General features: G+C 51.5%; 9 protein-coding genes across 9 annotated transcripts; 7 read left to right on the top strand and 2 right to left on the bottom strand.

The window, feature by feature from the left end:
• Nucleotides 1-174: 174 nt before the first annotated feature.
• Nucleotides 175-755, top strand: BJY04DRAFT_78894 (uncharacterized protein). Its single transcript, XM_073721078.1, has one exon. The coding sequence runs from the start codon at nucleotides 257-259 to the stop codon at nucleotides 647-649; it is 393 nt and encodes a 130-aa protein (XP_073570299.1). The 5' UTR covers nucleotides 175-256; the 3' UTR covers nucleotides 650-755.
• Nucleotides 756-2,194: 1,439 nt separating this feature from the next.
• BJY04DRAFT_191411 (putative nuclear migration protein) lies at nucleotides 2,195-6,939 on the top strand. The gene is made up of 2 exons (XM_073711636.1): nucleotides 2,195-5,868; nucleotides 5,916-6,939. The coding sequence occupies exons 1-2, from the start codon at nucleotides 2,859-2,861 to the stop codon at nucleotides 6,770-6,772; spliced, it is 3,867 nt and encodes a 1,288-aa protein (XP_073570300.1). The 5' UTR covers nucleotides 2,195-2,858; the 3' UTR covers nucleotides 6,773-6,939.
• A 9-nt stretch (nucleotides 6,940-6,948) lies between these two features.
• On the bottom strand, nucleotides 6,949-7,749 carry BJY04DRAFT_191413 (cytochrome b5-like heme/steroid binding domain-containing protein). The gene is made up of 2 exons (XM_073711637.1): nucleotides 7,425-7,749; nucleotides 6,949-7,284 (listed from the first exon to the last, which is right to left on the bottom strand). Exons 1-2 carry the CDS (start codon nucleotides 7,599-7,601, stop codon nucleotides 7,207-7,209), a joined length of 255 nt encoding a protein of 84 aa, XP_073570301.1. The 5' UTR covers nucleotides 7,602-7,749; the 3' UTR covers nucleotides 6,949-7,206.
• Nucleotides 7,750-10,503: 2,754 nt separating this feature from the next.
• Nucleotides 10,504-11,684, top strand: BJY04DRAFT_191415 (uncharacterized protein). The gene has a single exon (XM_073711638.1). The coding sequence runs from the start codon at nucleotides 11,172-11,174 to the stop codon at nucleotides 11,556-11,558; it is 387 nt and encodes a 128-aa protein (XP_073570302.1). The 5' UTR covers nucleotides 10,504-11,171; the 3' UTR covers nucleotides 11,559-11,684.
• A 296-nt stretch (nucleotides 11,685-11,980) lies between these two features.
• BJY04DRAFT_219230 (uncharacterized protein) lies at nucleotides 11,981-13,695 on the top strand (the record flags this gene model as incomplete). Its single annotated transcript, XM_073716519.1, has 4 exons — nucleotides 11,981-12,153; nucleotides 12,217-12,496; nucleotides 12,552-13,025; nucleotides 13,078-13,695. 4 exons carry the CDS (start codon nucleotides 11,981-11,983, stop codon nucleotides 13,693-13,695), a joined length of 1,545 nt encoding a protein of 514 aa, XP_073570303.1.
• A 2,188-nt stretch (nucleotides 13,696-15,883) lies between these two features.
• BJY04DRAFT_219231 (putative RNA binding protein) lies at nucleotides 15,884-17,029 on the top strand (the record flags this gene model as incomplete). The annotated part of the gene is made up of 1 exon (XM_073716520.1): nucleotides 15,884-17,029. The coding sequence occupies one exon, from the start codon at nucleotides 15,884-15,886 to the stop codon at nucleotides 17,027-17,029; it is 1,146 nt and encodes a 381-aa protein (XP_073570304.1).
• A 407-nt stretch (nucleotides 17,030-17,436) lies between these two features.
• BJY04DRAFT_78986 (putative cyclin-dependent protein kinase complex component) lies at nucleotides 17,437-18,847 on the top strand. Its single transcript, XM_073721080.1, has one exon. The coding sequence runs from the start codon at nucleotides 17,916-17,918 to the stop codon at nucleotides 18,651-18,653; it is 738 nt and encodes a 245-aa protein (XP_073570305.1). The 5' UTR covers nucleotides 17,437-17,915; the 3' UTR covers nucleotides 18,654-18,847.
• A 210-nt stretch (nucleotides 18,848-19,057) lies between these two features.
• Nucleotides 19,058-22,105, top strand: BJY04DRAFT_191425 (ankyrin repeat domain-containing DHHC palmitoyltransferase family protein). Its single transcript, XM_073711639.1, has 6 exons — nucleotides 19,058-19,740; nucleotides 19,808-20,611; nucleotides 20,661-20,733; nucleotides 20,790-21,054; nucleotides 21,100-21,212; nucleotides 21,262-22,105. Exons 1-6 carry the CDS (start codon nucleotides 19,438-19,440, stop codon nucleotides 21,897-21,899), a joined length of 2,196 nt encoding a protein of 731 aa, XP_073570306.1. The 5' UTR covers nucleotides 19,058-19,437; the 3' UTR covers nucleotides 21,900-22,105.
• Nucleotides 22,106-24,666: 2,561 nt separating this feature from the next.
• BJY04DRAFT_79062 (L-lysine 6-monooxygenase (NADPH-requiring)-domain-containing protein) lies at nucleotides 24,667-26,899 on the bottom strand. The gene is made up of 2 exons (XM_073721082.1): nucleotides 25,601-26,899; nucleotides 24,667-25,553 (listed from the first exon to the last, which is right to left on the bottom strand). The coding sequence occupies exons 1-2, from the start codon at nucleotides 26,464-26,466 to the stop codon at nucleotides 24,920-24,922; spliced, it is 1,500 nt and encodes a 499-aa protein (XP_073570307.1). The 5' UTR covers nucleotides 26,467-26,899; the 3' UTR covers nucleotides 24,667-24,919.
• Between the last annotated feature and the right edge of the window lie 208 nt (nucleotides 26,900-27,107).

Consider the following 27,107-nt stretch of genomic DNA (forward strand, 5'->3'; position numbering starts at 1 on the left):
AGGTTTAGAGACATCCGTGCGGCAGTTGCGGACGTCTTCCTGGCACCTGCAAGCCCTGCGTTAGCTGACAGGGAGCTAGAAGTCTGCTACTAGATCATTTTGAGTGACAGCTGCAGTATGGAGATCCTCAAGGCTCATGGCACGGCGACAGGGCCTTTGGGACCCCGGATACGGCCACCTTTGACAGCATCATTGAGCCCATGCGAGGACTTGGACAGGCAGTCTTCAGCGTCAGCCTTCCGAGGATATCTGAATCATGAATGAGATAAGCGCGTCCAGTTTTGAACTCCGAACCGAGGACATCCGTCTCAAAATTCAGTCATTATGCCGCGTGGGTCTGCGGCCGAAAGCGAGTCGACTCAGGTCTCGCCTCGTATGGACTTTCTTACACACGTTCCTTTCAACTTTAACTCGGGTAGCGCACGTTCATATGCACAAGAATCTCACTAAGAGCGCCTATACTCCAATGAGCTTTGACTCTGGGCACCATGAGCTTTCACTTCATGAGATCAGCAATGTGGTGAAACGGAAGCGGGAGATCGATCTGTGCCCGGCTCTCTTTCCAGTGCAGCTAATGAGCGTCAGCGAGTGCCCCGGCTTGCAGGTCGACCGTTGTTGGCTCGCAGGAGACAAAACATTTCGGCTTTGAGGCCACGGATCTCGCCCCTAAAAAGGCATCTGCCGCGATAAGAGAGCATCTATGTGACGAAAAGGAGCTACCTTGCAGCCTCGCACTCGCAGATTAATTTACACCAAATAAATTATAGCTGGTCCCGGAGGCCAGAAGGAAGACTATTGAATCCATTGCTCATTTGCGAGTTGAGATTTTACTGGATGCTGACTAGCTTTCGGTGGTCCTCAACCGGTGAACCTTGGTAATCACAGTGGAGAGTTCTTTAAGCTGCGGCGGATCCAAGGATTCCACTCGGCTTAGGAACAAAAAGGGCACAGCAGCAGAACCGCAAAAGGAGTAAAAGGAAAACAATGAGCAAGAGTGCACGAGTTATTCTAGTCCCCATGCGCAATTATTGAGTACGGAGTAGGAACACAGTGATGTACTCGAGAATGGGCCTCGTATCTGACCTGTCCTTTGCAGTCTGCACTTACAGATTAAACGACGCGGCTGGAGAAAAGTTCCAGCAAACAACAAGACGAGGTTGCATTTGTTCACTTCAGCTTGCTTTGTTAGCTCAAGCCAAGGCAAAGAATGGCGATGATACCCCAGCTGCTTCAAAGATCAGATTCGACTGTCTTTGTTCCGAACTTCTCAGGTCGAATTGTCGCATGAAACACGGACCATGGGCTCTCAAGGAAATTGCCCAGCGACGATCACTTCGGAGACCATCTCCCACTCCATGTTTCTGTTTTTATCGTATGATGATCGATGATCGAGTCAAGTCGTGTTCCGGTCAAAGATGCGATGTTTGACCCTCACGTGGCAGCGATGCCTTTTCTCGAATCATCGTCCATCGGCATCAACGGCAACCATGAACAATAATGATCCAAACCCAGATAAAAACCTGGAGTGTCAGAGCCCTGGATTAAAGTCTGATCCATGAGGCTTTCACAAAAGGCAACCAGGAGTGGAGTCCAACGAGTCAACGACTGGCTGACATGAACTCCTTTATCGCTCCTTAAATCCATTTCCTCGAATGGCCGCTTACAACGCTTGTTGGAAATATCAGGCCGTTTCTTATAGTATTGGCTATTATAATTATTATCCGATTTCTGCGATGATAATTGGCAAGCCTCTTTGCTTAGCCCACCGTGCTTCCTCTCCTTTTCGCTTCCTTCGCAGTGGTTTCAAATTAGTTCTTGTTTCCTCTTCCCCCTTTTGTTCTCCATTGATTGGCCGTGGTTTTCCCCCCGTGTCCAACACCTCTTTGCCGCAATGGACATAGCCAATAACACTGGTAGGCGGAGCAGATCACTTTCTCTGTTTTCCTCAATTTGCCGTTCTGAACTTCTGCGACAGGCTGGAGTCCGGTGGCAGCTCTGGTGGGGAATCAAGTGGCTCCTCCTTGCTAGTCCCGGACGCGGGCTCTTTTCCCCATCCCCCCCTAACGAACACCCCTGGACGAAGCTAACTCACGACGAGCTTTCCGAGAATCTTAGCATGGCTGGCCCATCATGTCGTCTGCTAGCTCGTCGCCACAAGGCTCAGTTGACCAGGTTCCTGACGCGGTCCAACAACGGGCGACGCCGTACTTCGTGCATCTCAGTCTCACTACTTCCCCCTCTTTCCTCAGATCTTCCTGCAAAAGGCGAGGGATTGGACGATAAACAACGTTAGGGTCACAAGGGTCTTGCAGATATCGTTCAGCCGTTGCTCGTTCTTCTGTACTCCGTACACTTATTTTCTCTATTCTCTAATCTCTATTTTTATGCTGTTGTCTTACCTGCCGTTTTCACATCATCTCCGTCCGCGACTCGATTTTTGCGACTCCAACACCCCACTACGCCAGGAACGCGTCAGTCCGGACATTTTCCTGGGAGATTTCTGAGGCTGAAAAGTCTCTGGATGCTGGTTTTGAGCACAGTTTCCGGATGTGAGTATGATCTCCCATGCAAGGCTTTTGACTTCCCAACCACGTTCCCGAGTCGAGCGCAAATGGCTCATGCGTGTCTCAGATCGAAGCAGTTACAAACTCCTGATTGATCTTCGGTGCTGCTGGTCAGCGTTTTCTTTCGGCTTGCAACTCTTTCCTTGCGTTCCTGCCCGATTATTCGTTTTGACCCAACATACAAAAAGTCCATGGAGGCTTCATTGTCCGACTGCACAGCCGAGCTTTACATGAGAGCCGAAGTGGGAGCCTTGACCAGGGCGAGTGTTATCTGATGGTCTAGCTGCAAACGCCATGGCCACGGAAGCTATGTACCAGAGCCCACCAGCGGCGAGTGCGTTCCCAACGCCTACTACAACACCCCGAAGACCGCCATCCATGCATGCACGGGCCGATTCTTCCCCCGGTCCAGTGTCGTCACCTGCCTCGTTACCGAACCATATATCGTCCCCCGAAGGACGCAGTGATTACGACGATATCGTAGACGAGGACGTTATATCACCACTAGATCCACGAAGATTCACGCCTACTTTGCATGCGTCTCTTGTTTCTGAGATTCTTGCTTTACGGCGAGATGTAGAGAGCAAGACAAAGGCCATTGATGTATTGGAGCGCACCCTCGACGAGTCACGAAATGAGAACGAAGGATTGGCTGAGCGGCTATCTAAGCACTCGAAAGAGTCTCGGTCATTGAAGCATCAACTTCAATTACTGGAAGGAGGCAGCTCATCCGCTCTTACTGAGCTTGCCAAAGAGAGAGATGACGCGCTGGATGGTATATCTGAAGTACGCAGGAAACTCGAACAGGTCCAGAAAAAGGCACGGAGCAGAGACGAAGAATTAGAGAGGACCACAAAACTATGGACTCGCGACAGGGAAGCATGGGATGGCGAACGCAGGAATTTGGAGCGGAAGGTCCATGTGGTTGAAGGTCGACTCAAAGTTGTTTTGAACGAAGTTGCCGCTGCGCAAGCTGCGGGATCCCTCGAGCGTGCCTACAACGACGGTCCAGACACAACGAAAGAAACATCTACAGGAAAGGACAGTGATTCGGCAAGCATTCATTCAAGCAGCCAAGGGCGACGCCGAACCAGTGTTACGAGCATGAGTAGCGATGATGGCGACGAAGATAGATTCCACAATCTTCGATACTCGGTTATGAGCACCGCCAACATGCATAGCTCGCAGACCAACCTTGCAGAGGAACTGGCATTCGATGAGGAAGATGAATTTAACCCCGAGGATGACATGGTACCCCAGTCTCCCGAGGCACTTCCTGAAGAACGTCCTGTTTCTGTCCATTCGCATATGTCTCACACATTAGGTATGGACGCAAAAGCGAGGAAGATTCTTGGCCTTTCGATGAACGAGAGTCTGGATGGCTATGGGTTGAGGACGGAGGAGGCTGCTGAGCTTAGAGATTCGATGGCAATGCATTCGCCCCCCGTGGAATATCAAGATACGGGCATCCAATACTCCCCACCTCCATCGCCTGTTTTGGCTCCAACGGCTGATAAGCTCGTTGAGGCAAATGTGCAATTGCAAGAAGTGCAGGAGATACAGGTTCCGGCATACGAATCCAAAGACAGCAGTACCTCAACATTCACGATCGATATGGTGTCAGCTTCCTCTCAAACAGTTGATGACCTTCCCAGCCCTCCGTGGACACCGAAAATTGAAGAGCCACCTGCATCAACTGAACTTCTTGTTGGACAGGCTGCTATGGTCTCGACTTCTGTGCAAACGGAGTCTCCCATTGAACCCAAACTTGAACCCAAGCCTGCAGAAATAGACGCTGCCAAGTCCGCGAATATTGAGGTTCCAATGATCGCAATCCATCCTCCCCAGTCTGAACCGCCTTCTCCTCGAGGAAGTGTGGTTTTACCGCCTCAAACCAAGAGTGTCTCTTGTCAAGCCGACTTTAAGCCCGTCGTCGAAACTCGAACCACTGGAATCCAGACTGAGCCGATTCGAGTTGACCAACGCCCTGTCAAGCTCCCAGCAAGCTTGCTCCCATCAGCAATACCGGACTTTCCAGTCAGCCCAACGTCACAGGAGCACCATATCCAGCCATATCAAGCCCCACCCCCTAGATCAGCCAAAGGCGAGAGAAAGGCGTCCCTCGTTGGTGAGGCGGCCTTCGAGGCAACAGCGAAAGGAAAATTCGGCCATGTTCAAGCTTATCCAGGCAATAATGACAATGGCCCATTGTCGTCCGGCAACTCTAAGGCTAATATTAGGCGGCCCCTGCGATCTAGCAGCCTGTTTGCCGGATTTGGAGAGACGAGCGACGAAGAGTCTCCTGACGCCACCAGGGATTTGTTCACCGATGATGACTTCCTCAACCGGCCATTTGCATCGTACAAGCTACGGAGGGGTAAGATGGTCTCGGCTCATGAACGTCGTCGCAGTCTAGATGAGGCGACGCTGCTGGAAGTCAACGAGGATCTGGACTCCGAGCGGTTTGAAGCCGAAATTAACAATGGAATGAGAAGTCCGCCCGGCTCTTCCTGGTCGCGCTCCGGAGCTTCAGGGGCCCGACAGCAAGACATGCGCAAAGCGGCCATGATCTCCAGTGGCGCAGCTACACACCAACGTATTCGAGCACGCAGCCCAAGTGAGCCCAGTATCGACAGCGGCAGTGGCAGCAATGCCTCCAGCGTCGCGCCCCCATTCCCTGTTCCTATCCGTCTCAGTTCAAGGAAATTCCCTCAGGGTGGAAGTGACGGTCGCCAAAGCCCGACACCCTCGCGCAACTTCTCTGATCGACCACGGCATAGCATTGTTCGCCGACCTACACTCCGGCGCGTGCGTTCTGCGGCTGCTATGTCTCAGACAGACACCGAGCGGCCGACAACTCGATCGTCCCCTGCCATGTCCGTCTCTTCGTATGCTCCGGATAGTCCTCAGCGCCCACCCCTTCCGTTCGATGATATAACACTGCCTCGTAACCGGCGAAGCACCCAAGGACAGCAAGGTCGGCGACCAAGCGCTTCGCAGCAGCCTGTGCACGAACGGTATGAATCTACGTCCACGTCTGTTCAGCCAACTAGTGTGGTTGATGCCATTGCACAGACTATGGTGGGAGAATGGATGTGGAAGTATATCCGAAGGAGGAGATCATTTGTCGGGGACAAGGACAACTGGGAGGGCCGCAACGCAGAAGAACTCTCCGCCAGCATCACTAACAGCGGGGTTAGGCACAAGCGATGGGTCTGGCTTGCGCCGTATGAACGTGCAGTCATGTGGAGCAGCAAACAGCCCACCAGCGGGCCTGCCTTACTCGGCAAGAGTGGCAGGAAACGTAAGCATGTCTTCTCCAGATACGTATTACAGTACTAACTTCTGCAGTGATCATCCAATCTGTCCTCGACGTCAAGGACGACAATCCGCTACCCAAGGGCTTTACCGGCCCAGCCCAGTTCAATCGTTCAATCCTAATCCTCACTCCCGAGCGAGCGCTTAAATTCACCGCCACCAGCATCGACCGGCACTACGTCTGGCTGACAGCCCTTTCATTCCTGAGCCACTCCGCTGTGGGCGTCAACGACCTTGCCGCCCTCCCACCAGTGCCGCAAGAGGAATACGTCCGCCCAGCACCCACAGCGACTCTCCGCCGCAACCCAATCCGCGACTCAATCCGAATCGCAAAGGGCCGCCCACGCCCTTTCCCCAAGGGCAAGAAACGCTCTTTCACAAACAATCACCCCGAACCAGTCCCTGAGCTTCCTGCTAGTCTTGAAGCTGGTTCTGCAATACGTGCGTCCGAAGACGCAGCCGACCCGCCAACAGTGCCGCGGTTCTCGAACCACTCTCGCAAGCGCAGCAACACCGCGCCGAGGATGCCGATCCCGAACATCCGCAGCTTTTCTAGCCAGAACACGATGCCCTCCATGCGCAGCTCCCCTGATGCGGTGGCGCCGTCCACGAATTCACAGGGGCTAAATAGCGTCCGAAGCAGCTTCAGCCAACGCACGTCTGAGAATAGTGTAAGAACGGGTAACTTTTTCGATGCTATTGGCACTGTCCGCATGGAGGCGTTTATCGACCAGACCGAGTCGAACCGCTACCGGCCTGCGCCTGCGCGCCGACATTCGCGCAAGGCCTCAACCCCTTGGAGCATGAGCCAGACGATGGGATACCCAGATCTGGAGTCTCCATTGGGAGACGGCGGGTATCGCACCGATGATCCATTCAGGGGATTCTAATGTCTAGCCGTTGCTCACGTGCCTCGGCGTCGGCCTCACATATTTTGTAATTCGTCATTCTTTGATACGGAGTTGTGTCGTGTCTTACATTGATACCATCTGAGCGAGTTGTCGACTGTATATAGGTTATATAAAAGTCTATCAATATAGATAAAGGCTTGGATTAATATATTCAAGAGGAGTATTGATTGTCCTGCCAGTAATCATAAACAAAGCAATAATGAGCACCGCTCTATCACACGATATGCGATTCTTCCATTTCTATGAAAACAACACAGACGGATACAGACAAATAACAGAAAATGGTGTATATAGCAGCATCTCTTCCTGCTCAGCGTTCGACCTCGCGCATCGAATATGGGCAATCCCCTCCCCTATCGCTCCCCGTACCCCATCCAGCCAAAACAGTATCCCTCCCTCTCAGTCCTCCCACCTCATAGCTTCGCCGCATCTTTAACATCCCCCACTTTCAACTTCGGCGAATACTTCTTCAACACGCCATCATTGTGGTACTATCGCCCACGGAAAAGGTTAGCCAATGCACGCACCACTTTATCTGATTCGGGCCTTCATCCCAAAATCGGCATTTCGGCCCCCGGGTACAGACAGATAACAATCAAAAGGGAGTGAGTGAGCGAGAGACAAGACAAACCTTCCAGAACTGCTTCGACGCATCCTTCCCTGCGACTCGCTTCAGGATTTTCGCGCCGCCGGGGTGCTCGTCGACGAAGTTTGTGACGTCGTAGACGGCGTTGTCGACAATGATGTACAGGCCCTTGTCTGGGGTGTTGTGGGTTGCGACGTCTGCGGGGGTGAATGCTTTGCTCATCTTGAGGTTTGGTGTTGTTTATAGATTTAGAGATTCGTCGGGGTGGGATTAGAAGGGGTGCGCTTGTGAGTCTGGGTGTGGATGGTGGTGGTTAGAGGTGTGCTGTGTATTTAGATGGTGGAGGTGTACTTGTAGGCGGAGATGATGGGGTGAGTAAGAAGTGCGGGATGGCAGGCTGGAGTTGAACCTCGGCTTTGGGGTTTCGGGACCGCGGTCGATTTGATTGGGGGCGGTTGTGATTGGTTTACCCTGTAGACTGCCTTATGACTTCAGGGTTTAATCTACAGTTTACGAAGTCAAAGAACGGTATATTGGAGTATCTAGATGTCTTGAGCAGCGTATGGATTGATTATAATGGGCCATATTATGTTGGCATTGTGTTCTGTTGTGTCTTGATATCTACTCTAGGAACAAAGTCACGCGATGCTGGCACATGATGGGACAAATATATGGTTGATATACCTCAATGATGTACATGCAATAATCTAATCACGGCTCTTCTCCCCAGCAGCCCCTTGTCCCTTCGGCTTCTTTTCTGTGCCTAGCGTCTCTAAATCCTTCTTCTTGTAATAATGCGGCGCGACTTCAACCAGCCATTCCGCTTGTAGAGGCATGTTGCTGCGCATGTACTCCTTGCTCGTGAGAACCAGCTCAAAGTAGATGACCCAGCGCGGATTGACCTCGAACAGCGTACTCGACGGGTGCAGATATACCGTCTGGCCTGTCTTGATGGTGCGGTAGCTGTCACCACCGCGCTGGAGGCGCGCTGCGTTGGGGAAGAAGCCGGCAGTGATGGACTTTTGAATCGGGATGATGTTGTTCGAGCCACATGAACTAACGGTGACTTCGACACGGTCGCAGAGCTTCGCAAGTTGATCGCGTACGTCGCGGGCTCGGGTAAGACTTCGTTGTTGCAGGAAGTTCTCTTTTGCCCAGACAATGCTGAAGTCTGAGTCTACCCATTGGTTCCAGATATTGAGGAGGGTGAGGTGATCGCCGCCGTCTTTGATGGTGAAGCGATTTCGCGCACTGTCCGCGTGGATCTTCTTGTCCTTTGGTCGGAAAAAGAGAGCACTGGCCTCTCCAAGCATGGAAACGATAGAGAGGACCTCTTCTACGCAGCCTTGGGCATCGGCGGCCAGGATGGCCTTGGCGAGCATTGGGTCCGTTGGGAACTCGGCCATCTGTCGCCCGATCTTGGTGAGCTCTCCACGGTCGTTTAATGCACCTAGAGCATAGAGTTGCTCTAGTGCTCGGATGATCGTTTCTGCTGGGGGAGGGTCCATAAAGTCGAACTCGAGAAGCTGGTCGATTCCCAGTGACTTCAGCATGAGAATGACGCTGTTTAGGTTGGTTCGTTGAATTTCTGGCGTCGTGCTCTCCTCCAGTTCGTTATAGTACGCCCATTTTGTATACAAGCGGAAACATTTTCCTGGCCCGACACGACCGGCTCGACCGGCTCTTTGGTTCGCTGACGCTCGCGAGCAGGGTGTCACAACTAAACTCTCCATGCCGGTTCGGGGATTAAAAACGTTCTCTTTAACGAAGCCAGGGTCAATCACGTAAACAATTCCATCAATCGTCAAACTAGTTTCGGCGATATTGGTGGCTAAAACGACCTTGCGAGCTTTTGGCGGTGTTGGCTCGAAGATTTTCGCTTGAAGATCAGACGGTAGGTTGGCATAAATTGGACATATAATCATTTCAGGAATCTTATTCCCAAGCTTCCTCGCTGTCTCTTGTAAACTTTGTTCAGCCGCATCAATTTCTTCTTGACCGGTTAAGAAAACGAGGATATCACCAGGTCCTTGGGAAACGTGGATCTGAAAGACTGTAGTGATAGCGGCAGCCAAGTAGTTGGCCTCGGGCTGCTGGGTGTAGTGAATATCAACGTTGTACATTCTTCCCGGGATGTTGAAAATGGGTGCATTGTCGAAGTAGCTTTGGAACTTTTGCGCATCCATTGTTGCAGAAGAGATCAGTAACTTCAGATCTGGCCGCGCCTTTGCAATATCTTTCAAAAGGCCGCAAGCAATATCCGTGGGCACTGTACGTTCGTGCGCCTCGTCAATCATCAGTGCCGAGTATTGTCCCAGATCTGGCTCTGTAAGGAGTTCACGCAGCAACATGCCATCAGTCATGTACTTGAGCACCGTCTTATCACTCGTATTGTCCTCGAACCGGATGGAGTACCCAACCTCATTGCCTATCTTCACGCCCATTTCATCTGCGACACGTGAAGCAACGCTCATGGCTGCGACTCGTCGGGGCTGTGTGCATCCAACTTTCATCCCATTCTTAGTGTACCCAGCCTCGTGGAGATACTGCGGGAGCTGCGTAGTCTTTCCAGATCCCGTTTCTCCGACAATAATGAGCACCTGATGATCGTGAACCGCTTGGATAATTTGGTCTCGGAACTGGTATATCGGCAGCTTCTTCCGGGTATCTTCAATGCTCTGGGCCTTCTTTTCTGCTTCGTCAATTTTCTCTTGCAGCGCACGCTGCTCTTGGGTTAGGACCTTGCGCGAACCCTTCATCTGGGCGTCCATGGTGAAGTTGATCTTCTGTGTATCATCAAACACATATTCGTAATCTCCTTCATCGACAAATTCAGCCCGGTTGATTTGGGACTTGACCTTGGCCGCCTGCTCTAGCTCCCATTCTTCGTGCTCCGTAACAAATTTCTCTTGACCGTACTCGTCGCGCTCTACATAGCGCTTGTAGAGAGCATCTTCTTTCTTCTTCCGGTCTATCTTGCCCTTCTCCGTGATATAGTCCTCCGGCATCATATACCCATCCCGGTGGTCATCAATGCGCAGTCGTTCTTCCGCGATGCGCAGCACCTCACGATTACGCGCAAACTCCTCCTTCTCCTTACGCGTCAAGTTCGGATTCTCTCGCAGTTCCTGGGCCTCTTCTGCAACCTGCCTCCTCAGCAGAGCAAGACGCTCTGTCTCTCGCTTTTTGAGGTACTCCTGTCGAGACCGCAACCTCAAATCCGGCATAGCAGCCGCTCTAGCTTTAGCATCATCTGCCAATGCCCGGCGCCGTGCAGCCTCGCTATCTTTTGTCCGGTCCTCAACAATCTTCTTTGACCGACTATCGTCCTTGTTCGCTAACCGTTTCGCAAAAGCATCACGCTCTTCAAGGTCCCGTTTCCGGTCACGCTCTCTCCGCTCCTCCGGGTTCAGATCGGCCGAGCTCGTCGTTGAGCGTGGTGACGCAGATCCATTCTCCAACCTCGTTCTCTTGGCCGGCGACTCTTCGAAGTCTTCAACTTCTTGCATTTCTTCCTCCTCTAATATCTCCTCGTCACCCCATCGGTCCTCAAAGTCATCGACATCGCGCCGTCTTAATTTCTTCGATCGATACCGGTCCCGACTGTGTTCGCGCTCCCTCTTCCGACTATCCTCTTTCTCCCAGCGACCGCTGCTGCGACTCTTGTTATCTCTGTCGTCGTCCCGATCTTTATCCCGCCTTCTCCGGTCCTTCTCTTTCTTTTCGGCCTCGACATTCCTAGGACCTAGGGAGCTCGCACTCCCGCTACCACCCTCATCATCAGGCTCATCCATGTCCAGAAGTCGGTACTTCTTCTTTTCTTTTCCCGCGGCGCTGGGTTTCGCATCTCTGTTTCCACTGCTAGTTCCGGTGCCGGCGGAAGTGCTAGTTGTAGACTTTGCAGTCCGTTTGTACAGATCCGAGCAGAATGCGCTGATGTCTGCCGGTTCCCCGTCCAGAAATGGCGCAAGCTTGTCCTGTAATGATGAGGGCGATTTCGCGGAGGTTGCGGTGGCGAGGACGAAGTCGACGACGGTGGGATCCGACGCGCCCGTTAGGCGGAGAAGGGAGTCGGAGACGAACGTTCGGTGCTCCATCTTGCGCCTGGTAGCAGTATCTGTGCGGTCGGTGCTATCTGTCGATGGGCAGATCGTGTATGAGGGTGTTCAAAGCTTTTAGGTCTTCGCGGTTTCGTCTTCAAGCCCAATTATGCATTGTCGCTTGACGTAAGGTTAGCGGCTGGAAGGCGGAATAGAGTAGGGAAGTAGAGTCTGCCCAGTTGCCTGGCCCCAACGAACACCGCGTGGTAACCAAAAGTGTGAGGTTGAAGAAGAGTCGGGGAGAACTCGCCGCCTTCAGATGGATCCGCCGCCAAGACACGCTCAGTCGGTACTCCGAAGTAGTCTCCGGACAGAGGACATCAACATCGCGCGAAGATGTACAAATAGTCCTTCGTTCGCTCAAAATCAGTGCCTCTGTCAGACCAGAAGCTAGGTGGTATTTAGTCTACCAAGCAACTCTTGCGTCGAAAACAACAACACAAGAATGGACCTTGATTGCGGGGATCCTCGAACTTGTACATGACAGCCACAACAAGCAACATGGACCCCGTGGAACTCGTCACTTCCGCTCTGAAAGACAGGGATATACCACCAAAACGGGCCGATATTGCGGCGGCGTTTGATGATGATGATACCAGCAGGGCCAACTATATAGAGTGGGTGCATGAGCATCTCACCGCGGACACGCTCCTATCACAGGAGGAACTGAGGCTGTATGCTTGCTATTCGGTCCCTATCGTTCCGTGCACGAAGCTAATCTCTTAACTACGCAACAGGTACTTGAAGCTGAAAGAATCGGGTACTCTACAGGTCCTCCTTTCCGACGCGAACTTCAATTCCACACGGCCGTTTCTAGATGATGACATTCAGAAAGCAATCGAAACTCTGAATACATCCACGTTGGAGATCCAGCATCAAACGGATGTTCTGACTACTCAATACGAGATCTTGAATCGGCATCAGAAGCGTGACAATGACCGAGTATCGAGACAAAACAGGGAACTGGAAAGGCTGCGCCAAAAGCACGACGCGACAAGACAGAACACAGCTATAGCGGTAATGGTTCTCATGAGGCTCCGGGGAGTGAACGACTGCTAAGAAATGCAAATAGTCAAGTGAGTTGGCGCACGAATTAGAGGTCAGTCTAAAGAACGAATCAGAGAAATCAACAGTGGACGGGAAGAAGATCCTCTCTGTTTTGACGACGCGGTTGAAAGAGGACGATAAGCACTTATCCGACATGGAGAGGCTCGCGGTTGGGGTAAAAGCCTCTGATGACGACGCTTCTATCGTGAAACGAACATCAGAATTGAGCAGAGTTCTTACCCAGTGTGTCGCTGAAGAGATATACTGCCGACTAGATCGACTGTACCTAGAGAAGATACTTGAGGGCAACAAAGTAGCCACGGATAGTCAGGCTGTTGAGGCTGCAGCTGCGTTGGAGGAAGAGCTGGATTCTCTTTATCCTGAGATTGACATTCTTGCCGAAATGTCTACTAAGCAGCAATTTGTCGAGCCTATCCTCCGGGAACTTCAAAATCATCATGGTCAGCTGCGTATTGCTTCTCACCAGAAACTAGACCATGTAAGCTTCTACCGTCGTGTCTGCCTTGTCATTGACTCACCATCTGTGCTAGATACTTGGAACGATCACCGATATGACGGCATCTGCGGAGAGCCTTATAACGATTTTGCAAGATCGAGAGTCGTTCTGTACAACCCTCGAGGCTTTCGTGGCTCAATATCGGTCTGAAGTGGGTGACCAGATTCTAGACTCTACTAGTTCGAGGCGGGAGACAATGAGAAGGTTTTCGACCCAACCAACACCCCTGGCTACCCAAGCCGGAAAACAATGCGGTCCGTTCCCGGAAGCTGAGGCTCTTGGAGGAGTCTTGAGCCGCGTCGGTCTCTCCCACGAGGCTGTTTTTCAGTCTGAAGAAGGGGAGGGAGGGCTGCGCGCCTTGCTCGAGGCAAGACAGCACATGCTGGATGGTCTGCACAACTATGGCATCGCTAGTGATTCGCCACTGGCGGTCGAATTGCTGCCAACAGACCGGGCTAATAGACTTCTCTCTTCCGCGCTGGGGGCCGATTCTTTGTTCACAGCCTCCCTCTCAAGCCTAGAACACGAGAAGAGTCTTACAGAGCTCGAGTCAAAGCTAAGCCGCATTCAGAGAGGTATCGAGCGGCTGAACCAGGATGTTGTTTATCAGCGGGACAAGAATCAAGAGAAATTCCTCGAGAGATGGGGATAGCCGCACGGTTGAGACATCTGGCGCACTTTGTCCCACCAGGCCGCTAGTCTCCGATTTCCATTCTATTCTGTGCGGATCCTAGTGCTGACCTCTGATGCACGGGGCACTTATTGTTCATACTCTATGTCGATGCCTGCCTGCCTGCGGGGACGGCTTGGACGCCTGTCATACCTCTACTTGTTGGAGACCAACAACAAGCCACACCTGTGATTCGCCCGTTCCGCTGTGGCTGGTGCCGTGAATGTGTATATTGGGGCGCCAGATATACATGAGGTCAATGGAGTCATGGGCAGTATCGACCTTGTCATACCTATATTTCCGGTAACCAACAATAAGCCACACAGACGATTCGTCAGTTTGGTTGTGGCTGGTGCCGAGTTATATTGATGTCTTAGGCATGAACCTTGGAAGTGTACCATGGCTGAAGAGACTACTCCGGTTTAACAGCATTGGAGAAGCAGGGTGGCAAATGACGTGCCTGCCAGGTGGGGGCTTATTTTGCGGCTCTTCTTGTGCTTCCGATATGATGTTCTGTTAGAGTGTCCTGGAGTAGAGCATGCTGTTTATGCTGTAAACCCTGTCAACAAACTTATACCTGAATTTCTTTACCGGTCACACCAGTGATTCTCCTCGGAAGACGCTGAAGAATTTCCTGTCTTTCTTCAAATTAATTCTAAGACTATCAATGGATCATCTTGACTATAATATTCTAGTGGACTTGGGTAAATCCTATTGAATAGACAGGCTAGCCCTGCACAGCCATCAATCGTCACCGCCACATCCATCCTTCAGACCACAAGACCCAATCACCCAACACCTACACACGCGCACTCCAATCATCCAGCTCCAACAGCCAGACCAAGTCAATACTATCTGCAGCAAGGCCGGAGAAATGACATACTTACCGCATATCGGCTCCTCCCGCCCCCAAACTACACTCGTCGCCACCCTGCATCGCATCCATCCTATCGCGCCAAAACCCTGTTTAGCCTGGACCTGATCTGATACTGCCCGCATTATCTCCAGAACGCCCACATCAGTAGCCAGCCTCAAAATAGTCACGTAATGATAGACCTCAAGCTGTGGATTAAACATCAAACATGAACCGTCTACAATTAGACCTTTGACTCAAGTGAAACTCTCTCCTACAAGGAGGCTCATTCATTGTAAGAAACTGAGTGATGTCACCTGGGTCTTTGTCCGACCACGGCGCTCATGAACGCTGCCCGGCTGACACAGCTCGGCGGTCATTGTTGCGCCTTCGTCGAATGACAGCGCCTTTACAGGTCGGGTCTAGTGACTGTACACGGATGAGATTAGTTTACTAACAGACTGATAGTAGATTATAGTATCGATCTAGAGGAGGGAGATGGCAGCTGAATGCAGAGGCTGTGTGGGACGCCATGGAACTAGGGCTGTTTTTTTCTAGGATTTAGGAGCTGTTTTTTTCCCTTTCCCCCTCAGGCCCATCTTCAGCCTTGTTAGTCAGTCTAGATCAGGCTTTACTTGCTTCTGCTGGCTATGAAAGGAAAAAAAACCATGCTAGGCTGCAGTGGTGGTAGGCAGGTACCCGGTCAACCCCCGTTCCCCGTTGCTTATAGCTAAGGGTTGCGGACTGGCTGGCTTACTGGATTGGGATGGGATCGGATCGTGTCTCGCATCTCTCTTTCATAAGGCTTCTTCTGTCTTCCTTTTAAGAGCTTCTGAAAACTGCCTCCTTAAAACGACTTTGTTTCTGCTCCTTCTATATTTCTCCACTTCAGCTTAAAGAAAAGAAAGACAACCTCTGACACCTACTTCTTTTTATGAGTCCCGTACCTGATACATTATCAGGCGCTCGCCTTTGAACCCATGACTTCAACCACATGTTCTTCATTCATGACTATGTTTTGAAGAGCACCGCCTGCTGTCGCAGAGTCAACTCCTCAAGGTATTCTTCCTCTTTGTTAGTTGCTATTATGTCGTCTCCTTGTATCGTGCTGTTGTTAGCCCTTTGTGAGGGCATCAACCTCCCTCGAGAGAGCTATTTCGGTCCCTGTGAGGAAAGACTCAGATACCTATATCTATACCCGAGACATTGTGTCTGAGATTGAGACAGAACCAGCAGTTCAACACATCCAGAACATTAATAACCTCCTTGCAAAGCGGCTTAGATCTTTTTGACATACACTTACTGACGATTGCCCAAATGGAGATTCGAACAAGAAGAGTCGTGCGCCGATACGTGTCCACGGACACGGGGATATCATGCAAGCGACCACAAGTTTTCAACCGAGACGACTATTACTACAGGCGGTATGCCCAGCATCGACAGCCTGAGGATAGGCACCGATCAACGCATCGCATAATCGAAACCAGGGAGCCTTTGCGAACAAGAACCAACCTCAGCAATCTGTGGAGGCGAGACGACTCCCCGGTTCGGAGTCAACCGTTCAGGATGCGCTTGCCGTTTGTTAGAAGAGTCCCATCCAGGGAAGACGACTATGAGACCAAGCCAAGAGGTCGAGTTAGGTCTCCCCGTCTATTTGTCGTGGACCCCGAACCAAATGTCCGCTACGCATGGCCCAGAAGTGAGAGGCCGCGATCCCCGTCTCCCGAGATTCGATGCGTTTCGCCCCGAAGAAGGCCATCACCACGATCGTCTTCTCCTATATCTCTACGAAGAGAAGAAGAAACGACCATTATCGACGATACCCGGCGGCGGTCACGCTCACGAGAGCGGACCAGCGGGCCCAGGCCACCACGCGAGCGGACGCCAGTTGTTGAGCGTGAGCCGATTAGGCGAAGACCGTCGTCTATCTTGGTCCACCAGTCACCAGAGCGACGAACCCGCAGCAGCAGCTCGGGAAGACGACAAGTCCGATTCTCCGAAGACGTCGAATATGTCGAAAACAGAAACCGGCCGCGCTATGAGAATCGCCGACTTGAGAGCGATGACAGCAGCCGGGAAGAGTATCGGTCCCGTCTCCATAGGCGCAGAGGGTCTAAGGACGTCGACGACAGACCACGATATCGGCCATTATCACCAGAGGGACCAACATACCTAACAGCCGAGCTACCACGGCTTCGTCGCGCGGAAGACACAGTTATTTCAGAAGGGCGGCTTCGACCTCGGATTATCCAAGACGGCTACCGCGATATCTCAGAAGCCGGCGACCGTATCTACGCCGAGGGTCGAAGAAGAAGGGGCCAGGATAGGGAGTATCATGATGTCGTATCACATTCAAGCTCAAGATGGAGGCGTCGCTATGATGATAGCTCAGATTCCAGCTCAGAGGACGAGAGCTACCGCCGCAGCACGCGCTCTCGGCGGTATGGGTCTCGCTGGCTTTAGATTAAAACCTGTTTTCCAGCTGTTTTTAGGGGCGTTATCGGGGGATTGGAGTACCCTGAAGTCTTTCGTTGAACGATTTTCCTTTGTTTGGGTTGGACAATAAAGAGGCGCAATAGAAGGCTGGAGTTTGATTGCTTTTCATGTTCTCTTATAGAGACGAATTTCTATAATCAGGTTCATTCGATAGACATTGACATGTCCGAAAGAGATGATCTTGCGTAGATGTCACGGTCGATGAGGTGGTTGCAGGGATGTATACAGGGTCAAAAGAAGCGCCGGGCGAAAGAATGCCCGATTAGCCAAGCCTAGAACTTCATCATAACGATGACCTGGGGGAATGTTTCCATCATGACAGCGCTGCTAAACTCTCTTGCATACTCATAATGAATCCTCTGAATGAGGCGACGACGCTGCACAACCAAGAATAACTTCTTCTGACCGGCCTGCTTGGTTACCTGCTCCTCTTGACTGGTCGCTTTTAGGCAGGTGCTCACACGCGGGCACTGGCAGCCAGCCTCACTGCCTCACTGTGGGTGTTGTTGGAGAGGAACCCCAACTCGACTGCAAGCTGACAACTCTGTATCAGTAGGCAGATTACACTCGATTTCTACGAATTAGTGGAATCGATGGATTCATTCTTCTGATTCTATTCATCACCCCACCCCGGACCCCTCCTCCGAACTCCCCTTCTTTCTTCTGCCCCGTTCGTCCATGAGTTAGTACGTTTTCGATTCGGCTTGATCCACGACTAGCTGCACGAAATTTATACTCTGGGCATAGTCCGACCATGCTACTGTCACCCACGAAGCTGCTGCGAACCTGTCGGTATATACCTACGTTTCGCGATATATAATAATCACGCCATCTTCAATTGTGGCCTGTTGAAATGCACGGCGGGGTCGTCGAGGTTGAGTCGCGGGCTGGTGATACGAACACCCACCGGCTACACGGTTTACAGCCTCTGCCGCAAGACGCTGAAAATGATCCGAATGTCGACTACGCTACGGATGTGTTCGACATTTCGCCGGATACGGCGTTGGGGCTCTTGTGTGTTGCCATGGACAAGCTCGAATTCGCGCCAAACGTCGACACACACGGCCAAGGGAACGAGACTCCTGCTCTCGATTCAAGAAGCGGAATAACGAGCGGCGCAGAAACACCGACGCGAGTGACCGAATTGCATTTCGCTCCAACGGGCGAAGATCCCCTCGGTCGTGATCTCATGCAACAATCTGTTCTCTCCAAACGATTTCTCTCGAAACGAGAACCACCGATAACTTTGAGAGAATATTTGATGCGACTCCATCGCTACTGTCCACTATCCACAGGGGTTTACCTTGCCACGAGCCTTTATATTACCAGAATGGCCGGCATTGATCGAATTATAACCATCAACCGGAAGAATGTCCATCGCCTTGTGCTTGCTGGTCTGCGAGTCGCAATGAAGACGCTCGAGGATCTCAGCTACTCTCACAGCCGGGTTGCGAAGGTGGGTGGCGTGACAGAGAAGGAACTCTCTCGTTTAGAACTCAGCTTCTGCTTCCTTGCCGATTTTGAGCTACGCGTCGACAAACAAATGCTGGTTGACCAGGCCCGGCTTTTGCAATGGAATATGGCGCGGTGAAGCAATCTCACGACCAAAGTTTGACGTTAGACCTGCGCCTTGGGGCGATTGGATTTGGTGCGATAACATGTGGAAATGATACCCCGAAGCTCACTCATGAGCAGGCCGAATAATCAGAAATCGGTGTTAGGCTCGGCGCTTCAACTGTTTTCGACTGCTTGTTTGGCCAGGTTCGATTATCTTGGATACCTTTTGTGTACTTTTATCAGAACTATGACCTTTTCATGATAAGCGAGGGTTTGGAATACGGAATCAATGCGGCTGCCTAACAGCATTCATGCTTTTTACGCACAGCTGAGTAATACGATGAATCCAACAGACCTGTATGTGAGATTGAGAAGTGTAGATGAGTTAAGAGAGACATCCAATAGATAAAATGTACACATAATATGAAGAGAAGAGGCTGTGCAGTCAATTGTTGCTCAATCCATATTCCTTCAGCCTCCTTGAGTCCTTGGAGTTCCGCGAAAGGTGATCGCCCTCAGCCCAGCCCGTTTAGTGTCAGCCTTCTCGTGTCCCCGATTAACAACCAAATATTTCTCCCCTTCACGATACGGCCTTTTCTGCTTCTTTAATTTCTCTTCATTCTTCTACTTTTGTAATACCGTTGTGTTCAGGGTCTCTTATCGTGGGATTTGTTTTTTGACCTCCGCGTTGTGCTCCAGCTTTGCAATAGCGCCTCCACGGACTGATATCGTGTCGTCTCCGCTCCATTCGTCCTTGCTCCTTCGACAGCGGCGTGATCGCATTTTAATCGAGTCACCTGTCCGGATAAGAGACGCCGATGTCTTCCGGCAGCTCGTCGAACGGGCCGCAGCCGGGTAGCAGTAACAGCTCTGCTGCCTTTGGCTCGAGTCCGCCCTCCGCGCCGTCTGGCAAAAGCGCCGCTACACCCCCGAAACTGGCTACCGATGATGTCTCTGTTGAGCTCAAGAGCATGAAGCTGGATCGCCCCAAGTCGATCCCATTGGGGGAGGATATAATGCAGATTGCTCGGATAGGAGAAATCCCCGTCATGCAGAAGCTGTTTGACGACAAGAAGTTTACGGCGACTCATGCCGATGAGGAAGGGATTACACCGTTACATGTGCGTGCGCTCTGGAACTATTCTGTCTTATGAGGTTGTTGATACTAACCGTATACCTTTCTGCTAGTGGGCTGCGATCAACAACCAATATGCGATGTGCAAGTTCCTGATAGACAATGGGGCCGATGTGAACGCGAAGGGTGGGGAGTCTGTTGCGACACCTGCGATGTGGGCAGCTCAACGGTGTAATTACTACATCGTGCACCTACTGCTTCGAAACGGCGCCGACCCTCTTCTTACCGACGTTCAAGGTTACAATATCCTCCACCTAGCGACGATCGATGGGAATGCGTTCTTGCTTGTCCTCCTACTACACCAAGAGATACCAGTCGATGTCGTCGATCAACAGGGACATACAGGGCTGATGTGGGCAGCTTACAAGGGATATCCGGCGTGCGTGGACCTATTTTTGCGCTGGGGCGCGAACCCCAATGCTGTGGACGACGGCGGATTGGCACCGCTGCACTGGGCTTTAGTCAAGGGTTCCCTACCCAGTGTACTGAAGATTCTCGAATACGGCGCCGATCGATCTGCAAAGACGAGAGAAGGTAAAACGCCCGGGGTTGTAGCGCAAGAGATGAACACGACGCATGTCTGGTACCGCGCTTTGAGCGAATGCGGCTACGAGCCGGATGGGAGCCGAAAGGCTCTCCCTATAGGCCTGTCCCCCTACGTGCGGGACAAGAGCATCATGTCCAAGTTCTTCTTCCTCTGGCCGTTCCTCCTCCTATTCGTGGTTCTATGGATCCTCAGCAATATGGTCATATATGCCGCCATTCCCATCGCGATCGTTGCCGTGTTTGGGCTGCAATGGGTGGCCAGAAAAGCTGCCAGTCAGGGCCCTACGGAGTTTAGGGTTCTTCACAAAACTGTAAGATCGGCCTCCATGGTTGTGTCGCAATCGCTGACACGTACTCTAGCCATTCCTAGCTGGTGTTTTTGCCGGTTCACTCTTCTGGGTGTTCGTTAGATACGTTCTATATGTCTTGCCAGGTAAGGGTTAAGAAGCCACGCACCATGAGGACTATACTGATACGCCGATCTTCCAGCGACCTACTCAACGTCCCCTTTCTTGAACATAGGCTTTGCGATTTTCTTTTCCTTAACAACATACTTCTACTTTTACGCTATGGTTACGGATCCGGGCTATGTTCCAAAGCTTGGTAGCAGGAACCAACAAAGAGAGGTTATTGCGCAACTGTTTGAGGAGTGGAAATTTGATGAAGAGAACTTTTGCGTCTACTGTATGATCCGGAGACCTCTTCGTAGCAAGCACTGCAAGCGCTGTCAACGCTGTGTTGCGAAGCATGACCAGTAAGACCACTACCCTATGCCGAAGGATGTTGTTAACATATTCAGTCACTGCCCTTGGATTGACAACTGCGTGGGTGCAAACAACTTACGCCAGTTTGTTCTGTACATTATTTGCTTAGCACTTGGCATCATTCTCTTCCTGCACTTGAATTTCAACTGTGAGTATCCTCTTTCCTGCAGGACGAAGGGTTTCCTGATTAGTTTTAGACATCACTGGGCTACCAGCGCCCGTCGAACTGCAGTGTAACATTTTGAACGATCAAATATGTGACATTATCCTTCGTGATACTTTTACACTTCTTCTCGATGTTTGGGTAGCTATCCAGCTGGTCTGGGTCACCATGCTCTGCGCCGTTCAGCTCATTCAAATCTCCCGGAACCAGACAACATACGAAAACATGAGAGGGCACTCTATCGACCGCAGCGACCCCAGCTCCCGGGCTTTCGCATCCGCCATCTCTGCGGGCACAACTTCTCTCGACGCCGCCGGCCTCTCGGCCTCTGGCCAGGGACCGAACCCAGCGCTGGCGCATGGACATCGCCATCGCGGCGGCTGCATCAAGCAATGGTCATCCCTCCTCGGGCTCGACACATTCTTCGCCACAGCTCGAGACGGTCTTCGCGAAGGCCCCCGTGCAGCTCGACCCAAAAACCCTTTCTCCCGCGGCCTTATCACGAACTGCCGCGACTTCTGGTGTGATCCCGCACCATACTTTGGCAAACGCGAGCCGGGTTCTGCCATGCTAGGGGGTGAAATCGTCAACTACAACAGCATGTATGAGTCTCCGACTCGCATGCACAGCGGTGGAAGGTATCGCAGCGTGGCGCACGAAGATATCGTATAAGTCGAAACACGGATTTAATAGTAATAGGTGGTGGTTTCTGAGACGAGTCTGATGGGTATAATGAACACCGGATGACTCAATGGTTCTGTCTGTTGAGATATGGAAAGGAGTCGCTACCCTTGTATAATGTTGCATATACTGTTCCTGGCTGCCTGCCTGTATATACTCAAGCATGATTAGCCTTCATGATATTATCAATTGCATGGTATACTAATTTCCACGAGCGCCTCCCTGGGTACCCTGGTACCCTTGAAGAGAATACTCCAGTTCCAAATCCAAGTACGGAGTAGAGTACCTGAAAAATACACTCTGGACTCTGCAGGGAAGGACCCTCCCATTTCCACCAGCCGACGATCCGATATCGCACCCTGGCTGCACATGGATGCCACAAACTACAAACATACACCAACTGTAACCACATTACAGTTACAAAACTTTCTTGGAATTGAGTAACGAGTTCCATCCATTCTGTCTCAGACTCTTCTCTCTAACCTTTTTAGCGCCCTTGGTGGAACTCAAATCCCACACTAGCATCTTATCTCGGCAAGCTGAGTGAATTGGCCACTTCTTTTTTTTTCCCTCTTGTTCTTGGCTTTCGGGTTTGGGTTTGAACCTTGAAGTGCCTAGGAGGTGTTGGTGGATTATTGCTAGGGTAGGTAGGGTTTCTTTCTCGCCTAGCGCTGGCAGTGACTTACTTAGCGAGACCTGAAGAGATGACCCTGCCAAGTGGCTGGGAATAATAACGGGTGGCCTGGCCTAGTCCTAGTCACAGAGGTCCTGCATATAAGTCATAGTGGTACTAACTTCTAAGTACGTCCTAAGTCCATCCTTCACGGGTACACACGGTGAGTGGGTAGGTACCGTAGGAGGCTGGAAGGCTGGAACGAAGAAAACCCCACGTAGACTCGTCAGAGAGGGAAATGATGGCTCAACGCTACAGAGCATGGTACAATCAATCTATAGTGGAGATGATTGATTTGATTGATTAGGGCTTGACATTGGACGAGGGCAGGATCAGAATATTGATCATACCATGCTTGCAGGTGCAGTTGAAATGTTGCCTCTCGAGAGTCACACCAAAGATATAGTATAACTAATGTGTAGTATTAACGGGATGCTACCGTGGAGTACCTATGCAGTATGCATAGGACAGTTCTTCTGCATGAGGATGCGCCATATGTAAGTTACTCCTATGGTACGTACGGACTATATTATATGGCAGTATGCAATCCAGTCCCCGCTGTCTCTTCGGCACGTGTAAATACCCCTGTTGGCGCCCTGCCTCGAAGGTGCTTCGTACCGCGCAACGTGCGTTCTGCAGTTTACTCCGTAGCATCCCCGACCTTCTCCGATCCAGGTCGGCGGTTCCCTGTCTCCTTCCCTCCCCAGTCCGTAGTCCACACTGTACGAGCTGCCAGGTACTACTGCCATGCGTACCGTACCTACCTTAGATAGGGAGGGGTCCAAGTTCGCAACTGACTGTTGGGATCTACATGACATGAAGTCGATCTGGTACTTATTTTAGGTGAAGCTTTGAGTTCGGGACAGGGGTAGGTAGATTCGTAGGTCGTATGCTCCAAGCAGCAGATTTCGACCGCCAATGCTACTCTGCATCCTTTCTTTTATCTGATCCGATCAGAATTATCGATCAGATCAGTCCTCCAGCCGAGGCAATGCCGTACCCGTACCAAGAGTGAGTACCAAGATGCCAATAAAAATCAGCACTATGATCGACAAGCCACACACCCGGTGAGGCAAAAACTCTTGTTTTTCGTACGGTTACGCTCGCCGCTGCGCTCGCACTCACCCGTGTGCGGGAGTCAGAGTTAGGTTCACACCTTCACAGGCACTGGGCACTGGGCACTGGGCAGACTCTGAGAAGTCTGGGCAGAGGCGGTCGAAATTTGCTTCTTCAGCGGATTTAGGCCAGGGCTGGGATTAGGCTTGTATGGAGTCGGTTGCTCCTTCTGGTGGGGAATGATGCCGGCAAGTCGTGTGAGACGAATGGGAACCGGGGATTTTGGTGGGCTGCTCGGCTGGGAATTGGTCACTGGTTACGTATGCGGAGGGGCTGATCTGATAATTCTCTGTTCTGTGTGCTGGCTTTACTGGCTTGTTAGATCTCGTTGAATTGACTGAAGGGCAGAGTTTTCATAATGGGGTGATTTGTTGGAAGATTAAATTGTCTGCATGACAGGGAGGGAGTGCAGCTCGCACTGTCCACTGACGCGGGCGTATACCTTCTGGATATGCACAGAGCGCATAGGTAATCTGCAGTCAGCAAGCCAGGATGGGCATCCTCCTCCGGCAGGTTTCCACGGACGAGAATTCAAGAGTGGAAAGGATTCGATGGTGCCATCAGATAACAAGTGAAAATTTTTATCTGATGATCAGATTATCGGAACCACAATCCAATCAGTGCCTCTGCATGGGTCTGCCTAACGCTATTTTGGACCTCAATTTCTTGACTTCTGGAGTTGATTGGCTCGCCTACGTGGCTGTTTCCCTCGCTTCTTTGGTGATCTGCAGAGAGATACATTTGAGTCTTCTGCAGACTGTTTAAGACTCTGAGCTCCGATGTCGAACTGCGAAGACGCTGGAAGACTGAAACTTTTTTTTTCTGCGGTCGCGGCCGATTGAACCTGCTCGGGCATAAGTGTGGGGCATGCTAATGTACGCGCGACGAAGAAGGAATGAGCTGCAGGCTCTAGAAGCAAGCTCCAACTCTGTCAATGAACAGTGAGCAAGCGAGTGTCACTGGTGGTAGTTAGAGAATGTCCAAATCTCGCCAATTGATTGATGAACCAGCGGTGAGTCTGGATTCCCCTGTCATAATGCATGCTCCATATAGTGTAAGAAAAAGAAAACTCAAAGAAATCATAATGTATATAGCCAGCCAAAATTACACAATAAATGCCAAGTGGGATCCTCATTCGCTCTGGCGGCCTGGCCTGATGTACTCCATACTTCAATCAAGGGCCCCACCAGCTCTTCGTTATTACTTTTGGGTTTGAAATTTTTCACAGCATAGCGCGGAATCTGGTGTCCGGCACCGCCGCGTTGTCCAGCTGCTCTCCGAAAATCGATTCCACCATCTCGCCACCTCGTGCGGCCAGAACCGACAGGAGACTGTCGCTCAATCCGTGTGTCTGCTCATTGCTGCCTTGCAGCCAGATGCCAGCCTGTGCACTCACTTTGCTGCGGTCGAGATCGACACGATAATCTCTGCTTGGGGTCCAACGATCCTGCGTCGCCGGTCGCAGCTGTTCGACCTTGCCGAGAAGATGTTCGTGGGCGTTGCGGTTGTATCCCGTTGCGACCATGAGCGCATCAACCTCAAGAATCTCCTTGCCGTCGCCAACAAGGCTATCGTTGCCATCCTTCACGGCTTTGACGTGCAATCGCATGCGGCGCTTCGGTCCGTAGTGCTCGACGCGGGTGATTTTGCGGCCAGGGAGGATGCGATGTTGCCACTGGGTCTCGTCGGGGTTCTTGACTCGCTGGAGGTACATGTCGTGGTAAATCTCTTCGATCAACTCCAGTCTGACAACACTGTAGTTGGTAGCCTTGTCAGCTTTGAGGGAGCGTTGGCGCTCGGCGGCGGAGAGGTTGTAGAATTTGTCAATTCGCTCGGGGTTGAAGACCTCGTTGACACTGTCCTGGGGTTAGTCTTAGCAACGGTATCAGTTGGTCTGACTTACAAAGGAGAGTCATCACTGGGCCTCATGGCGGAGTCTCTCATGATGAGCGTGGTTCTCGAGTTGGGATAACGCTTTTGAAGGCTCTGGAAGATCTCGGCCGCACTCTGACCACTTCCTAGGACCGCGATGTTGTAGGGCTCGTTGTTGTCTTTGAGCAAGCCGGGCAGAGTGGTGCAGTACTTAGAAGAGTGCATGATCCTGGGATCTTGAGGAAGCTCGGCAGGGAGCTTTGCGGTTCCTCCCAGAGCGAGCACAACCTTTCGCGCGCTCCTCGACGAGATTTCTCCAGTCTCCACGTTGCGAGAGAGAACTGTGAAGAAGTCGACCACGTCACTATCTGGGTTCGTCTTGCCGGGGATAACCTCGATCACCTCCTCGCCGTAGGCCACGACATCTGTGAATTGTTGCGCGCACCACCTCATATAGTCTTCAAACTCCATACGAGCCGGGAGGAAGGTGCTCAGGTTGGTAAAGTGGATCAGACGGTCCTTCTGGTGAAGGTAGTTGAGGAAGGTAAAGCTGCTGCGGGGATCACGAAGAGTGGCGAGATCTTTGATAAAGGAGATCTGCATCCTTGAGCCGGGGACCAGCATGCCCGAGTGCCAGGCAAATTGTTTCTGACGCTCCAGGAAAGCAACCTTGGGCTGCCAGCCGGAGGTGGGGGCACTCTTGTTCAAGCACGGGTCAAGAGCATCGTGCAGGGCAATTGCGATTGCCAATGAGGCCGGGCCAAAGCCCACACATAGCAGATCGTGCAACTCGTCTGGGGGAGTAGGTCTCAAGCGCTGAGGCGCCCGTTGTTGGGATTGAGGCATCTTGCGATAGCTCTGGAAGTCGATCTCCGGCTTCCGCTCGACAGGCTCCATTGGAAGGTCAGACACGCTCGATGTAGAAAAAATTGGAGGAAAGAAAATACAGTGGTATCAAAGGGTCTATAGAAAGAGCAAGTCAAAGAAATTATGGAGCTTGGGAAGAAATATGGGATCGTCGGAGAGGTGGAAGGCAGCTGGCTGTTATATATGGCCGAAGTGGAAATCGAGGAACAGGGAAAATCGGACCCATCTTGCTCAAGACAGTTCCCCTCTCGTAACTTGTAACTGCTGAAAAATTGCAAAAGATAAAAAAAATAAAAAATAAAAAAAAACACAGCAACACAGCGGAGACCATAAGAGAACAGAAACCGTGGAATCTTTTGACAGCGGGCCGGGAAATGGCGTCGTTGAAAGGCAGCAGCAGGTTCCACCAGAGCACAAAATGACGATTCACAGTTGAGCTTGGACACTTACAGCCAGAGCTCCCTGTAACGGATGCATACAGCTACTAGCTGCCTCAACGGCTGCTGGGTCTTTTTGAAAAATGGATGGATATTGTTCCACTCAAAGCCATTGTGCCGGAACACGCCACTTACTAGGTAGGGAGGCACTGTGTACTTCCGCAGGCTTTGACGGGCCGCAGGTTTCACGACAACCGTTGACTTCAGAAGGACCTTCAACCTTCAAGAACTTAG

The sequence above is a fragment of the Aspergillus karnatakaensis genome (assembly GCF_047715665.1).
Source record: "Aspergillus karnatakaensis strain CBS 102800 unplaced genomic scaffold BJY04scaffold_30, whole genome shotgun sequence".
NCBI classification, from domain to species: domain Eukaryota; kingdom Fungi; phylum Ascomycota; class Eurotiomycetes; order Eurotiales; family Aspergillaceae; genus Aspergillus; species Aspergillus karnatakaensis.

Excerpts from the sequence above, each read along its gene's own strand:
- BJY04DRAFT_78894 (XM_073721078.1), top strand. The coding sequence starts at position 257 with ATGAATGAGATAAGCGCGTCCAGTTTTGAACTCCGAACCGAGGACATC.
- BJY04DRAFT_191415 (XM_073711638.1), top strand. The coding sequence starts at position 11,172 with ATGTCCAGAAGTCGGTACTTCTTCTTTTCTTTTCCCGCGGCGCTGGGT.
- BJY04DRAFT_191425 (XM_073711639.1), top strand. The coding sequence starts at position 19,438 with ATGTCTTCCGGCAGCTCGTCGAACGGGCCGCAGCCGGGTAGCAGTAAC. Across the intron at positions 20,612-20,660 it reads TTAGGGTTCTTCACAAAACT|CCATTCCTAGCTGGTGTTTT; the intron begins GTAAGATCGGCC and ends CACGTACTCTAG. Across the intron at positions 21,055-21,099 it reads TGTGTTGCGAAGCATGACCA|TCACTGCCCTTGGATTGACA; the intron begins GTAAGACCACTA and ends TAACATATTCAG.
- BJY04DRAFT_79062 (XM_073721082.1), bottom strand. The coding sequence starts at position 26,466 with ATGGAGCCTGTCGAGCGGAAGCCGGAGATCGACTTCCAGAGCTATCGC. Across the intron at positions 25,554-25,600 it reads CCCAGTGATGACTCTCCTTT|TGTCAACGAGGTCTTCAACC; the intron begins GTAAGTCAGACC and ends ACCCCAGGACAG.
- BJY04DRAFT_78986 (XM_073721080.1), top strand. The coding sequence starts at position 17,916 with ATGCACGGCGGGGTCGTCGAGGTTGAGTCGCGGGCTGGTGATACGAAC.
- BJY04DRAFT_191413 (XM_073711637.1), bottom strand. The coding sequence starts at position 7,601 with ATGAGCAAAGCATTCACCCCCGCAGACGTCGCAACCCACAACACCCCA. Across the intron at positions 7,285-7,424 it reads CGTCGAAGCAGTTCTGGAAG|TACCACAATGATGGCGTGTT; the intron begins GTTTGTCTTGTC and ends CGTGGGCGATAG.
- BJY04DRAFT_191411 (XM_073711636.1), top strand. The coding sequence starts at position 2,859 with ATGGCCACGGAAGCTATGTACCAGAGCCCACCAGCGGCGAGTGCGTTC. Across the intron at positions 5,869-5,915 it reads CGGCAAGAGTGGCAGGAAAC|TGATCATCCAATCTGTCCTC; the intron begins GTAAGCATGTCT and ends TAACTTCTGCAG.